The 15,387-nt window shown below is 58.0% G+C and overlaps 1 protein-coding gene across 4 annotated transcripts in view; it reads right to left on the bottom strand.

The window, feature by feature from the left end:
• Positions 1-2,229: 2,229 nt before the first annotated feature.
• Positions 2,230-15,387, bottom strand: part of DLG3 (discs, large homolog 3 (Drosophila)) — a 40,470-nt gene continuing 27,312 nt past the window's right edge. For 2 of the 4 annotated variants that reach the window (XM_014963115.1, XM_014963119.1), the window contains 10 exons: positions 14,694-14,870; positions 13,943-14,018; positions 13,247-13,346; positions 10,314-10,355; positions 9,600-9,650; positions 8,576-8,677; positions 7,723-7,895; positions 7,079-7,188; positions 5,886-5,977; positions 2,230-3,192 (listed from right to left, as the gene is read on the bottom strand). In XM_014963115.1, the coding sequence (XP_014818601.1) occupies positions 3,086-3,192; positions 5,886-5,977; positions 7,079-7,188; positions 7,723-7,895; positions 8,576-8,677; positions 9,600-9,650; positions 10,314-10,355; positions 13,247-13,346; positions 13,943-14,018; positions 14,694-14,870 (1,030 nt within the window). In that variant the 3' untranslated portion in view covers positions 2,230-3,085. Of the gene's footprint in view, positions 3,193-5,885; positions 5,978-7,078; positions 7,189-7,722; positions 7,896-8,575; positions 8,678-9,599; positions 9,651-10,313; positions 10,356-11,540; positions 11,587-13,246; positions 13,347-13,942; positions 14,019-14,693; positions 14,871-15,387 lie in introns of all 4 variants that reach the window. The other 2 variants (XM_014963116.1, XM_014963117.1) reach the window with 2 other exon arrangements.

Raw genomic sequence — 15,387 nt, 5'->3', positions numbered from 1 at the left:
AACTGACCGTGCTCGACACAAACACCCCTGTTCCCTTGAAATCTCACTTCTCTCGAGTGCAGTTTGAAAGGAAAAAAAAGGCATTGAAGATTTTAAAACCAAACCCCTCTCACCTTTCAATTAGCCCAGGTAAATGACAAAGCAGATCCAGACAGGAATGTTAATGATGCACCATTAACAACATCTGTCTTCCAGGGAACCCTTCTGTTCTCTGCACTTACTTAAAGGTACCCAAGAAAGACACTAGTTGTCTTTACAACTTCTTTCTTCTTCTCTCTGCTGTTTAAAGAGCATGTTAAGCTGTAAAAAGATGCCCTGTATTAGCTGCAATATATATTTACTTTATAGCAAATACAGGAACAATTATGTAACACGGTGTATAAACTGCATTTGCAAAGCAAACTCCCCACAATTCAAGTCATGACCCACAACACGTTTATGGTGTCATCAGGCCAGTGTCAACCTGTGGTACAACAACCCAACAAAGAGCTCTTCAAGTGGCCTGGTTACAGCTGTAAATAAGCCCACTTCCTTTCCTTTAAGTTCCTTTTCCTTTTAGGCAAGTTCTCAGTGACCACCTCATGCTAAAAAAAAAATTTTTTTTTTTTTTTTAAACCACTATCAACATTTAAGTTTGTCTGGAGGGACTTGATCAACAGTTGCTAAGATCAGCATCAAAAAACCCGGCGCACAAGGGCGGGCTCTACAAGAAGGTCTCGCAGACAGGGTTCTTTGCAACTCTCTGTTTATTAAAAATATATGTCTCCTTGGAAGAAACACTGGTAACCAACTAGTGTTGTCATGATCGATTCGATACTGTCAGCTATGCCATGGAGTACATCATCTTTTTCTCCATGTGACTCGATAAGAGGGAGACAGGCCATTAGGAAAAAAAAAAAAAAGAAAGAAAGAAAAACCAGAAAAAAGAAGAAGAAGGAAAAAAAAAGCCAGGGACGGTGTGAGTAGCGTCTTAAGGACTTTTGTTTCACTTACTCCACTTCTCCAGGGAGGGTTCCTAAGCAGCTGGAGCAGGACCAGGGGCTGGCTGCCCACCAGGAACCCGTTGCCAAAGTCCTCTCCTTTAGGGTCAGTCCCACCAGCAGCAGGATCCACCTCTCTCCCTCCGCACCGTCCCCCCACTGCCTTCTGTCCCGGGGGGCGGCTCGGTCCCCGGGGGGCTCCGTGTGATGCAGGACGAGTGAAGACAACCTTCTCACCAGAGGGGGCTTGCACAGTCTCACCACTCTTGTCCTTCACGCTGAGAGCCGTGGCCCCCGTGCTCCGACCGACACACTGATAACTGTGGAGAGGGGGCTGGTGCCTTCACTTATCCCTATAGAATAGGGCGAGGGAGGCTGGGCCAAGACTTACCTGCTGGTGCTCGTGGGGTGACCTTCTTTGTGCTGGTGCTTGGCACCGTGTCTGAGAAACGGCCTTCGGCAGCTCTGGGTGAGGTGGGAGTGCTCTTGCACCCACGGCTCCTTACAGGGGCTGCACAGCTCCCCCCCAGCTCCACGGGAGCTCCTGCGAAGGAGCCCCCACTCAAGCCTGGAAGCCAAAGTGTCCTCCTCAGAGACAGAAACGTCCCAGCTTAAGGCCAACTGTCACCCCGTGCGCGGCCCAGGGGGGCAGCTCGGCATCCCCCCTGCCCCTGCGGGCACAGGGCACCCGCTGCCATGTTCTAGGGTGACCTGGAGAGAGAGCAGAGCCCCGTTTCGGAGAGAGGATGGATGCAGAGAGGTCGGTGGGCAGCCACCCCAAGCCCCAAGGACCCAAGAGCAGCAGGCGAGGTCCCCACTGTGCTGGGACGGCCACCACCACCTCCTGCCCCGCAGCGCAGCCGGGAGGTTCGAGCATCGAGGGAAGAGAGGGAGGAAGTTTTTCAATTCTGTTACTGATTTGGAAAAACGTGAGCGTCCATCCTTCAAGGCACAGCTGGGGGCTTCTCCTGCCCGTGGCTGAGGCGGAGGGAAGGCCAGAGCCAGAAGGGGTCACTTCACCTGCACCCCACGGGTAGGGGGCCAGCCCAGTGTCCCAGGTGTCCCACAGCAACACAGGACAGCGAGTACATTTCCTCCATGTGGCCGGGAGAGTATTTCCTAACTAAACACCACAGATCTACATTCTATTTACAATTAAGCCAGCTTAAAAAATAAGTTTAAAAAAACCTGGATTTTATACCCATTCAGTATAGAACCAAAAGGAAACCTCTCATGCAAACACATAAGGTGGTATGTAAAACAATGTGCAATTTAATATGTAGTATCATCCATTCTCTGGCTCTGCAGCCTCCTGCTTGGCCTCTGCCTCCCGGCCTCACCGGGGGCTGCTGCCTTTCTCCGGACCCACGGTGGGTCCCTGCTCTGCCCGGCAGACCCGGGGGGGCTGGCAGGAGGCTGCCCCCCTGGGAGACACTTCCCAAGCACCTGGTACCGTTTTTGAGCTCTTCATGCCCAAGTGGACTCCCTACGCCCAGCCGTCGGGACAGAGAGACTGAAAGATCCTTGCCATAATACAATACCTTTTAAGAGAGGTCCCTCAGGTTTCCTAGTCCACGTACATATATATATATAATATATATATAATATCTCTCTCTATATTATATATAAATTACATATACAGATAAATAAAAAGCTTTCTGCTGCCTTTCTGTCGCGCTGTTCAGAGCTGCCAGACAGTCACACTTGGAAAAAATGCCCCTGGAGCTCTGACACGAGCTCGTGTGCTCAGAGTCCATCGTCTCGCTCGTTCCTTACGTTAGTCCTTAGCCGCCTCCTCCCATCTTGATTCTTGGTTTAGTTAATAATAATAATAATAATAATTATTAATAAAAAACGACCTTGAATGGGTTCTCATCTGTCTCTAATGAAGCAGTGGGAAGGTCCATGCAGGAACGGTGGGAACAGTCACGTGATGAATGAGTTCATCCCAACAAAAGAAACAGGACTAGAAAACTCAATTTTGCGACGATCTAAAAAAAGGGGGCAGGAATAGTTTTCGTATCCCCCCTCCTTGGGGCAGAGGGCTTGGGTGGGGTGGGACTTCGGAGATCTTCTGCTCACAGGGAAGCAGGTGGGGGACATCTTCAGAGTTTCTCTGGGGACGGGACCCAGATGTAGTGCCCGGACTGGTCCTCAATGATCTGTTTGATTTTGCTGTAAATCTCTTCAAGAGAATCTCCTTGTACGATGGCTGGAAGAGGAGAGAACAAGCAAGACCTTGAGCATCAGGCAGGCATGGAGGGCGCCTTCTCCACCAGGAGCTACAGGAAAGGCCTTCACTCTGCACCGAAGGGGCCAGCGATTAATGAAAGGCCTTCACTCTGCACCGAAGGGGCCAGCAATTAATGAATCAGAGAATGGTTAGAGTTGGAAGGGACCTTGAAGATCATCACATTCCAACCCCCTGCCCTGGGCAGGGACACCTCCCACCAGACCAGGTTGCTCCAAGCCCCATCCAGCCTGGCCTTGAACCCCTCCAGGGATGGGGCAGCCACAGCTTCTCTGGCCAACCTGGGCCAGTGCCTCACCACCCTCACACCAAAGAATTTCCTCCTGGTATCCCATCTCAATCTCCCCTCTTCCAATTTAAAACCCTTCCCCCTTGTCCTGTCACTGCACTCCCTGACAAAGAGTCCCTCCCCAGCTCTCCTGGAGCTCCCTTCAGATATTGGAAGGGGCTCTAAGGTCTCCCTGGAGCCTTGAATGAGACAACCCGTGTCACAGGAGCCGTAGCGGGCGCGCGATGACACAGAGGGTTAACCCAGCGTGTCCGAGGGGATTATCAAGAGCTGGCAGAGCTCCTGGCGAGATGCTGGTTGGGTTCCACACAGCTAATCAGCTTTGCAAAGCTGTGTCACGCTGGCACGGCCGCGGGCAGCCGGCCCTGGCTCCATCACCACCAACGGGAGGCTGTGGGTGGTGTGTACCCAGCACCCGCCCCGGGGTGCCAGCTCCGTCCGTCCCCTCCGGTGGGCTGCTGAGGGCTCCTGGAGTTTGCCCCTTCCTCTGCCGTGGGGTGGGAATGGCAGCACCAACAGCCTCCAAAAAGGGCAGCTCAGGGCTGGCACTGCCAGCTGTAACCCTTGCCCAGAGACCAGCGATGCTCCCCCTCCTCGGTGAGGACACCGCGCGTCCTACATCAGCGGGGGATGACACACACGGAGGGCTAAAGCTCTCTGGTCATTCAGCCTGGCCCATCCTCCAGCATCTCACAGAATCACAGAATCTTAGTGCTTGGAAGGGACCTCTGAGACCATCGAGTCCAACCACAAAAAAAACCCAAACCAAAACAAAACAAAAAACAACACCAAACGAATAAAAAACACACCACACCAAACGCCCACCAAAAACACCGCACCCACCAACTAAACCCCACACTCAACACCTCACCATAAACCAATAACCTTGGGCACTAGAGCATGCCCTGAAGAGCCATGTCTACACGTTTCTTAAATCCCTCCAGGGATGGTGACTCCACCACCTCCCTGGGCAGGCTGTTCCAGGGCCTGACCACTCTCTCAGTAAAGTAGTTCTTTCTAATATCTAATCTAAATCTCCCCTGCCCCAACTTCAGACCATTTCCTCTGGTCTTGTCGTTCGTCCTTTGGGAGAAGAGGCCAACCCCTGCCTCTCTACACCCTCCTTTCAGGGAGCTGTAGAGGGCAATGAGGTCTCCCCTCAGCCTCCTCTTCTCCAAACTAACCATGCCCAGTTCCCTCAGCCTCTCCTCATAGGACTTGTTCTCCAGGCCCCTCACCAGCTTGGGGGCTCTCCTCCGGACACGCTCCAGCACTTCAATCTCCCTCCCCTCATGATAAGTTCCTGGCACAGAACTCCCTCCAGCGACCATCTCTTTGCCCGTTTCTTTCAACAACAGGTTTCAGCCAAGAGCATTCCTTCCCCCGGTCAACAGCAAACCCCAAAACCCGTCCAAGCGCACGACGGCGTGACCCCAGGGTCTGGCAAAACGACAGCACGTGTCTTCTGGGCTCCTCCTGGAAGAGCAGCCAGCAGCTCTGGGACCGCTGCCGGGGACAGGAGCTCCGGGGAAAGCTTTCACCCTGTTTGCACCCATACGTTTGCTCAGCTGAGATTCCTTTTTGGGAAACGTTTGGGATTTCTCCTGGTAGCTGTTGGGTGGCAATACAGAGTTTGGCAGCCTTATCACTCCTCAGCTTTAGAAGAAACAGTTACTGCACTGGAGGAAAGATGGAAGACCAGCTTCTCTGCCTCTTCGCCTGCCTGTGCTTTTCCAGAATTAATCATGTTACAAACATTAGTTCCTTAATGCACAAAGGATGCCTGTGTCATGAGCAGCTCATCTCTGCGGGCACAACGTGCCAACAGCCCCTGACTGGCTCGTCAGCAAAGACTACTTAGGAAACCAGCCAAACTCCCAGTCTTTTTTTGGGAGACGTTTTGTAATAACTCAGGACAGTCTCCACCATTTAGGTCACTAATGTTTCATCTTCCCTCTTGAAAAAAATCACTCTTCTCTTTTTGAAAACATTCAACCTTTCCCCTCCACAGGGAGTTTTATTTCCTGTAGCCTGAACCCACGCCGTGCTTACCCTGATGGGGAATTTTTCTGTCTTTTTTTTTTTATTTTATTATTATTAAAGTTGGCAATAAGCTTTCACAAACTCGCAAAATCCTGCCTGACAACTTGTCTCCTTCTCTAGAGCTGGTTTAACTCTTATCCACCCATCCTGGAGCAGTCCCTTTGCAGGGCCCTGCTGGCCCAATGCCCTTTCTTTTCTGCTTTGATGAAGCTGGACGTTTTCCCATGTCCCCGCAGTAGGACAGTGCTGGTGGAGGGGTCACAGCTGCCGGCCAGAGAAAGAAAATAAATCAGATAAATACCATCCTGCTCAGAACACTCACCTGTAAAATACTCTCCAAACTCCTGCTCGAGTTTCATGGCTTTGTCAAAGACCTTGTTGGCCTGTTCGTACGTTTGCCTCCGGTTCATCTCCCTGCCATGGACAAAAAAAAATAAATAGGAACTTGGCTCTTTCTTTTTCTTAGCAATGAACAGAAGCAGAAATAGCCCAGGGAGCCGGGGTGCCTGGGAAGCCTCCACACACCAGGAATGGAAGCTCTGCAGGACCCAGGACCAAAGGCAGGACCTGGGACCAAAGGCAGGACCTGGGACCAAAGGCAGGACCCTTCCCCACTCGCTCTTTGCTGCCCTGACACTTCATCTCAACTTCCAACGGTCCCCGTCGCCACCCCCCGACCCCTCCCACCACAGCTCAGCAGGGGGACTCGCACCCAGGCAATCCCTAAAATTTTCAAGACCACTGCAGAAGTCTCCCTGCTTTTTCAGAGCCTGCCACCACCCTCCTTGCCTAGGTTCCCTCATCTTCATAGAGCACCCAAATAAGCAGTTCCACCCCTTCTGGCTTGAGAAGGGCTTTTCCCAGTCCCCTCGGTGCCAGCAGGGTCTCCTCTGACCTGAGAGTCCATCTCTAGCTGTTGGATCTCCTCACAGATCACATTCTCTGCTGCTGCTTAGAAAAACTGCAAGCTCAGCTTTAATGTCCTTTCCAGCCTGAGCTGCCCAGGGCCGGGAGCAGCAGGAGGAGCAGAAGGTCCCCCTGGGGCACACAGGAGATGTCCCCTCTCTGCTCCCCAGGGCTGGCCTGGCTCAGCCACCTCCCGGCTGCCATCCACCACCCACTGCCATCCACCACCGCTGAGCCCGGCTGGACACGGGCCCCAGGTGAGCAGGGGACATGGGGCACATTTGGGAGTGTTTTTAGATTGGCCAGGGATAGTCCTCTTTGGGGCAAATGAAGGGCCTCAAGAGCAGTCCCTGGAGCCCAGATGCACCACAGCGGTAGATGTGGAGGGACAGCACTGGGCCCAGCTCCTCTTAACAAGGGACACGTTCAGCACCAGCAGCAACCAACCTCCCCTGCTTTCAGAACACTGGGGGAAACTGGGAACACTGGGGTGCTTTCAGAACCTCCTCAGGGGAGGTTGCTTTAGGGCAGAGGCAGCCGACGGACAAACCCCTGACCACGCCAGAGCTGCTCACCCTGGAGAGGCACAGAACACGGCACTGCACTTACATGAGAGCTTCGATGGATTTTGGTTTGATGAAGATGGCAATGGGGTAAAGCTGTGCTTGCTGCAACCTCTTGATAGCATTGCCAGACACGTCCAGGATGCAGTGTTTCCCCTGGAAAAAGAGATGACAGGGATCAGACCTCCCCACACAGTCCACCCAGGTGGGAAACCGCTTCTTCATACAGATGTGCTGACACAAGAGAGGAGCCAGAGGGATGAGACACCCCTCTGAGACACAAACCCGCTCCCAGTGGCCTTATGTTCCCTCCTGCTTAGGGCAGGGCAGTAGCAGTGCAAAGGGACTGCATCTTTCTCTGAACACCCTGGGTTTTGGAGCCCTGGGTACGCTCCAGTGCTCCCATGGAAGAGGAGGAGGGCATCTCTGCCCTGCCAGCTCCTCAGCACCAGGCTGGTGCCACCAGCACCGGGCTCTTGACAGAGGAGCGACACCGGGGTGGAGTAACATGGCTGAGAACAGCAGCCACATGGCTTGGCAGGACACCTCAGGGAGGACAGGCTCGAGTCACTCTTGCTTAATGTGGTTACAGCCCTTCAGCAGCAACACGGGGTGAGGAGGGGAACTGCTGAACACATCTGGGCTCCGGCTGGATGTGTCCCAGTCCCAGGAATGCCACCCAACACTCACCCTCTCTGCCACTGCCCGCACCGACTGAATGCTGGTCCCGTAGAGATTGTCGTTGAACTGCCCAGCCTCTATGAACTTGTTGTCCTGGATGTCCTTCTCCATCTGCTCGCGGGATACCACGAAGTGGTAGTCCTGTCCGTCCACCTCGTTCTCACGCCGGGGCCTGGTGGTGTCTGGAGGAGAGCAGGCATCACAGAATGGTTTGGGTTGGAAGGGACCTTACAGATCATGCAGTGCCACCCCCTGCCCTGGGCAGGGACACCTCCCACCAGACCAGGTTGCTCCAAGCCCCATCCAGCCTGGCCTTGAACCCCTCCAGGGATGGGGCAGCCACAGCTTCTCTGGGCAACCTGGGCCAGGCTCTCACCACCCTCACAGCAAAGAATTTCCTCCTGGTATCCCATCTCAATCTCCCCTCTTCCAATTTAAAACCCTTCCCCCTTGTCCTGTCACTGCACTCCCTGACAAAGAGTCCCTCCCCAGCTCTCCTGTAGCCCCTTCAGATATTGGAAGGGGCTCTAAGGTCTCCCCGGAGCCTTCTCTTCTCCAGGCTGAACAACCCCAGCTCTCTCAGCCTGTCCTCACAGCAGAGGGGCTCCATCCCTCTGAGCATCCTCGTGTCCCTCCGCTGGAGGGACCATGTCCTTCCTGTGCTGAGGACTCCAGAGCTGGACACAGAGCTCCAGGGGGGGTCTCACAAGCAAACCTGGTGTGATACACCCCCCAAATCTCCTGGGGGGCAGAAAACCCACCTGTGTTCCCAGCCCCCTCCCCACGCTGTGGGTCAGACCGTGTGAGTAGAGCACTCCCCCCCTCCCTCCAGCAAGGGCACCGGGCACCGGCTGGGACTTACGTGGCACACAGGAACCAAACTTGTGGGGGAATTCAGAGATGAGATCGTCGTTAATTCGGTCCTTTGTTGGCCCCAGGATGATCACCGGCCTCGCATAGTGAACTGTGAACAAGAGCCACCACCTGAGACCCCGTCCGTGCTGCGGGCAGCTGTCCCCACTGCCACCTTTGGCACCAACCTGTCCCTTCCCTGTGGCAGTGGGTGCTCCTGCTCACACGGGCACCCAAAGGTGCCGCCTCCCTATGAGTTTATCTCCTCCCAGTCATGGCCAACATCTCCTTCCCATCTGACCCAAACCATCTGCGTGGCCCTAGGGGTCATGGATCAGCAAAGCTGCTCCCTTGCTTGGGGCAGGAGCCAGAAAACTGGGACAGCTGGGCAGGGGTGCCACAGAGCCACAGGAACCTTAAAGTTCAATTCAGCTCCTGGCAAGGAGAGAGTACCAAGGCTGGGCCTGGTCAGCCTGGGAAAGGGTCTGCAGGGACTGAGCCCCATTCCTGGAGGGGTTCAAGGCCAGGTTGGAGAGGGCTTGGAGCAACCTGGGCTGGTGGGAGATATCACTGCCCGGGGCAGGGGGTGGCACTGGGTGGGCTTTAAGGTCCCTTCCAGCCCATTCTATGGTTCTAGGACTGAGCATCAAGCAGGGCTAAACGCTGAGGGCAGGGGGACTGCTCTGCAGCAGGGGTCTGGCCCCAGACAGGGAGGGATAACCCCGTCCTCAGCTGGGGACTAAAGCCCAGCTCACTTTTAGCTCTAGATCCCTCTCTTTGGTCCTGCAGAGCAGGTCACACGTCTTTTCTGTTGATTGAAATGGGTGATGGAGGGCAGGGAAAGCCCCGGGAGGCTCCGCGAGCGCTGGGCTCCCGGCTGCACGGCAGCGGACAAGAAACCCCGCTCGCGTTGGCCTGGCACGGTGCTGGCTGGGCAGAGGCAGGGGGGAGGTGACACTGGTGGCCCTGGCTGTGCCGGGGACACGGGTGCCCACGCCGGAGCGGGCACGGGGCAGCTCAGCATCAGGACTTACTTTCTTGCCGCGTCACGGGCTCGTACGACAGGATGGTGTCCTCTTGTCCTTCTGCAAGAGAGCCAGGGAGAGGCAGGTGAGGGCTGGCAGCAGCTTCCCAGCCCCCTCTGTGCCCGCAGCCCCGGGGGCACCCCCAGGCTCCCACGGACGTGGAGCGTGACGGGCACACAGCCACCAGCCCTCCATCCCCGTTAATGATTCACATCCCAGCTCTAGGCCAAGCCTTCTCTCTTCCCTCCCCACCGCTGCGGGCTCGGGGGCCCAGCTGGGACACCCCGTCCTCCCTGCGGGCACGGGGCCGTGCTGTGGGGATGGAGAACACTTGCCCGGGGATAAAGGGAGCACGGGTTGCAGCTGGACCCCCGTGCTCTGGTGCAGGCTCGGGCTCCAGGAGCTACCTGTGCTACAGAGCCATCGCTTCCCGCAGCAGGCACCAAGGATGGGGGACCACCACGGGGTGGGAACCCACCACCCAGCCCGGGAGCTGAGCCCTGCAGCCTGGGGAGGGCAGGGGAGCAGGCAGGCTGGCTCCTGCCCCCCCAGCCCCACGGAGAGAGGTGGCCGCAGCATCTCGGCGTCACCAGCAGGAAGGACCAGCCTCCGAACAGAACCACCACCGGGACCAGACAAGATGGAAGTGCCAAGACGTGTGCACACGTACACACACACACACACACGTGCACGGGGGTGGGAGAGCAGGCGAGAGGCACTTACTGGAACTGCTCTCGCTGTCACTGGTGTTTGATGTCACGCCCTCTGAAAAGCAACCAGAGAGACCCCTTCAGAAGGAGCGTGGGCAGAGGGCACGGAGACAACCCGGCTGTCACCAAGCGCCGCTGACCCCCGGCAGGGCAGCCTCCCAAAAAACCCATGCCAGGACGAGCCTGCACCCAACGGGCAGGGTGGCATCTCTTGCCCTTTGCTGGGAGACCAGGGATGTGGAAGGGGATGCTCAGCTCCTCCAGGAGAAGGCAGGGAGGCTGGGATGGGGCTGCCAGGCAGGTGCCAGCTCCCCGTGCCAAGGGAGGGAAGGTGGAGTGCGTGGGGATGGGGGTGCCAGTGGGGGGGAGTGGGTGCAGCATGCACACGGGGGGGCAGGGGGAGGGCACAGCTCCACGCTGGCACGGGGAGAGGGGAGCCTGCCTCCGGGGACGGGACTGGGACTCACAGAGACAAGACAGCGACAGGATGGGACAGAGTCCGGGGCTTTGCTGGCTCAGGCTGATCCCAGTGCTGCGACTGCCCCACAGAGGCTTGCTGGCCGCTGCCTGCCCCCCATCTGCCCCACACCGGGGGGTGTGTGTGTGTGTAGGGCTTGGCGGGGGGCTCGTGCCCAGCTGGGAGGGCCAAGGGGCTCCCACCAGCGATATTTCACAGCTCTGGGTATGCGGTGCCCCAGAGGAAGGTGGCAACGCTCCAAAATGCTCTCACTGCCCCAAAACGCTGTCATTGCCCCAAAACGCTGTCACTGCCCCAAAACGCTGTCACCGCCCCGCTCAGAGGAGACCTGCCATGGTCACAGCCACCCCCCCAACCCGCACTGGCAGCGGCTCCGATTCTCCGAGCGCTAAACCAGCAGCCAGCCCAGCCAGAAGCAGGAGGAAGAGGAGGATGAGGAGGCGCAGCTCGCCCCGGGGGGGTGTGTGTGTGTGTGTAGGGGGGGCAGCCCACAGCTGGGCACACTTTGGGCACGGCCAACCTCCCCAAGCAAACTCCCCCGTCCACCCCACGTGCAGCAGCAGCACCTCAAGCCCCACAGCCTCCCCCGGCAGAGGTGGCATCCCCTTCCCAGCAGAGGGGCAGTGCCTGGGGAGATGAGGGGGGGGGATTCCTCTTTCCCCACACCCAGAGAAGCGCAGCTGCCCCGGCTGTTCCTGCCCCAGGCACCACCAGGCATGCCAGCGACGGAAAGTGAACGATGCGCGTTGCAATTCCACTTACTCAGGTTCTTTGCTCCATAATAATCGTCACTTAACCCAGGGAAGTCCTGATTTCACAGAGAGCGAGAAGGGGGAAGAGGGGAGAGGAGGAGAGCGCGGGAGAGGGCAGTCAGAGGGGTGGGGGGGGGGTGGGGGGGGAGACAGAGCCAGACCAGCATTAGTGACAGGAGTGCAGAATGGCCCAGAGCTGCAACTGCAAGTGAGGTTAAACCGTTTTCAGAGCTGACCCCCTCGGCCCGATGCCGACGTCTCGCCTCGTGCGGCCGGAGACCTCCCCCCACCGAGCTCCTCCTCTCTGCCAAAGGAGCCCCCCCCGAGGGCCACCCTGGGCCCGGGGAAGGTGGCCACGACAGCATCCACTGGCACCGAGCGATTGCACCCCCCAAGCTGCTGGAAGCAGGGCCAAGGCCGTTTCCCAGTGATGCTGGGGGGGACACAGCAGTGCCAGCCCCCTGACACAGGGCAGGAGGGCACCCCTTTCCCCGCCTGCCCGCGCCCCAGTGCCCACATGGGCTGTGGAAAGATGGGGGAAGGACCCCCAGGCCACCACCAGCTGGGGTGAGGGTGGCAGAGCACGGGCAGGGAGGTAGCTGCAGGGCTGTGCCACCGGCTGGCAAAGAGCATCGCCTGCCCCGTCCTCGTGCCGTAAGCCTCACGGCGCTGCGGGGCTGGCGAGCCCTCAGCTCCAGCACGGGGCTGACTGGAGCCCAGCCATGTCCCAGCACTACGAGAGAGACCCCCGGACCCCCAGAGATACCCTCCTGGCACCGGAGGGCAGAGGCTGGCGGCTAAGCTCACTGGAAGCTGGCACCAGCCTGGCACAAGGGCAGCAGAGGGACAAGGGCAGCCCCCAGAGCAGCCCAGCATCGACCTCCATCCTCTGCATCACGCCCAGGAGAGCCATGGCAGGGGAGGGGACGTGCTCACTGCGCTGGCACCGAGCAGAGACAGGGCTCTGCCTTGCCCACCTCCTCTTCCCTGTGCCACGAGGACCGCAGGGCTGTCGGGACATTTCCCAGAGAAGGGGTTGGGTTTGGGGAGCAGCTCCAGTGCTGGACACCTCAGGGTACGGGGCAACAAGCTGAATGCCCCCCCTGCCTTCGCTGGGAGCCCCCAGGGTGCTGCCAAGCGAGAGCTGGGGAGCCCCCATGCCACCTGATGTGCCTCAGTCACGGGTGGGCAGCTCCTCCACCAGCAAGGGCACGGCTTCCCCGTGGGTTTAACCCCCCCGGGAAGGGCACTCATGGGAATCCGTAGCTGCGAGTCACTTTTGGGGAGCCGGGGAGTGCAGCTGGGAGCACCCCAGCCCCTCAGCCCTGGCGGGGACGGGAGAAACTCTGCAGGAGGTGGCAGCCCCTCGCTTCGAGGGGGAGCAGCCCTTGGCAGGAGGAGGGAGGGAGCAGAGCCCGCAGCAGAGCGGGGGGAGCAGGGGGGAGGCAGAGCAGGGGGACAGGCGGGTGTACAGCTGGATGAAAGGATGAAGACACTGACCATGAGAGAGAGAGAGACAGAAAGAGAGCACCAGCCCACAGCCGCTGCTTGCGTTTCACGCTGCGGTTTCTCCCTAGCTGCTGGCACGGCTGGAGCACGGACCCAACCACGGGCAGATGCCAGGACCCCTGCCTATGGACACGTGCCCAGCGTGTCCCCCAGAGGCAGGGGACCGGAGGATGGCACGCTCACCCTCTCTGGCCAGCTGCTACTTACGTTCCTGTCCGCTGTTCTCCTGGGCCAGGTTCTCTTTGCTCTTGTAAAATGGAAACTTTCGAGAGAGGCGGAAACTCTTTTTACGTTTCGTTTTGATCGACTGAAGAACATGGAGATGGGAGGGAGGACAGAAAAAACAATGGCGTTTAATGCATGTGGGAAAAATTAAAATGAAGAGACAATGAGGAGCCGTGTCAGGGCAGTTACCCTCAAATGAAATCATGGAGATTACATGAAAACTGTAATGCAGGAAAAAAAAAACATTAAGCATGGGAGAAAAAACATGTGGCAGGGAAGCTGGGAAGCTGACGGGGCGATCAGCAGCTCTGCAGGGGTAGCCAGGCTGTTCTCCCTTCCTCGTCTGCTCGCTAAGCGCTCCGGGGGAGGGCACCCACCTTCACCTGCACAGTGCCTGCTCCCAGCCACGGGCTGTGGTGGGACAGGCTCTGCTCCCCCACCGCTCCTGGGCCTTCCCCAGCGCTCTCACACCATCCCGGGCTCCTCTGCTCACCCCCAGCAGAGTCACACGGGATTTGCACCGAGCAGCTGAGGGCCTGGGGAGATCCAGTTGCGCTGTTCTCTGCTCTGGGATTGCTCCAGCTGCCCCTCCAGGAGCTCTGGCTGCTGGGCTCATCCTGCCCCTGCCCTCAGCTACTGCCTCCAGGCACCTCACTGAGCCCCCCCCTCAGCACTTACCCTGTTGGACTCAATCATGCCAGTCCTGGCGTGGAACTTCACCGTTTTCAACCGTGCCCTCTCCTTCTTTTCCACCCTGATTGGAAGGTAAATGGGAGAAAGAGCTGCTAGTCCTGTACATGTGCCCTCCATGCTGCCCACTTGGCTCCCCAGGCAGCTCCGTGCACCCTCGGGTGGTGGTCCCATTGGCAAAGAGCAGCTCCTTCCCAGAGAGGGATGGAAGTGGAGCCGTCTACCCAAGGTTTGGCCAAGGCCAGCATCTGGAGGAGCATAAGAGGGGACAAACTACCCTTCCCAGGAGGGGAGGATGGAGGACAGAGATGGATGGGGCTGGCCCTGCAGGCCTGAAGGCAGTGACGTCCAGCTCCTCTGCTCCCCAGGACTTCCCATCTCCTGGGACCTGGCTCACAGGGCTGGGCAGGTCGTCAGAGGACACAAGGAGCAGCCCACAGTCACTGCTGTGACTCCACTCTCACTCGGAGCCACAGGGACTCCACCCCACAGGGGACCGCAGAAGGGGCTGAGCGCTCCCCTCCTCTCCTGGAGTCTCACCCAGCTTTGGAGAACATCTCCCCAGGGAGACCCACATGCAGCTCCAGCTTCGACCAGGGTGCCCTTCACAGCCACGGAGGGGCAGGTGGGCTGGCACCACGAGCAGACCCCACCCTGAGCAAGACCCCCAAGGGCTGCAGGGCTCACAGAGGCTGGGGAGCTCCAGGAGGCACCACGCTGGAGTGTGACAGACGCTCACCTTTTCTTGCTGGGGATGACCCCGATCTGCTCGCTCTCGCCGTGGGGTGTGACAAGCCTGGCTTGCCACCACTCATCGTCGGAGGCGTTGATGACGTGCAGGATGTCCCCGTAGGAGAAACTGAGCCCCTGGCTGGGCAAACAACTGTCCCGGGTCCGGTCGTAGTCAAAGAGAGCTCTGTGGAGCAGATTCAGATTAGATATCAGGAAGATTCAGATTAGATCTCAGGAAGAAGTTTTTTACTATGAGGGTGGTGAAACACTGGAACAGGTTGCCCAGGGAAGTTGTCGCTGCCCCATCCCTGAAAGTGTTCAAGGCCAGGCTGGATGTGGCCTTGAGCAACCTGCTCTGGTGGGAGGTGTCCCTGCCCATGGCAGGGGGGTTGGAACTAGATGATCTTTGAGGTCCCTTCCACCCCAAACCATTCTCTGATTCTATGGAGAAGCAGAGAGAGGAGCGATGCCTTCCCCACGCACGGCCAGGCAGCGAGGGCAGCCCCCTGCCCGCCTCCCAGGGCACTGCCACCTTCCTCCCTTCAAGGTGTTAAACCCCAGCTTTGGGGGAGCCACCAGCACATCCCCCCGACCGGTGGGGCTCAGCACGAGCCCCAGAGCGACCAAAACGACTTGCTCTTGAGCTCAGCTGCCAGAGACAGACGCAGCACAGAGGCGGCTGTGGTCAGCCAGCAGGGGAA

The sequence above is a fragment of the Calidris pugnax genome, unplaced genomic scaffold (assembly GCF_001431845.1).
Source record: "Calidris pugnax isolate Ruff unplaced genomic scaffold, ASM143184v1 scaffold294, whole genome shotgun sequence".
In the NCBI taxonomy this organism is placed as follows: Eukaryota; Metazoa; Chordata; class Aves; order Charadriiformes; family Scolopacidae; genus Calidris; species Calidris pugnax.
Note: the sequence above shows the minus strand (reverse complement) of the source record. Positions and strands in the feature narration are given on the sequence as shown.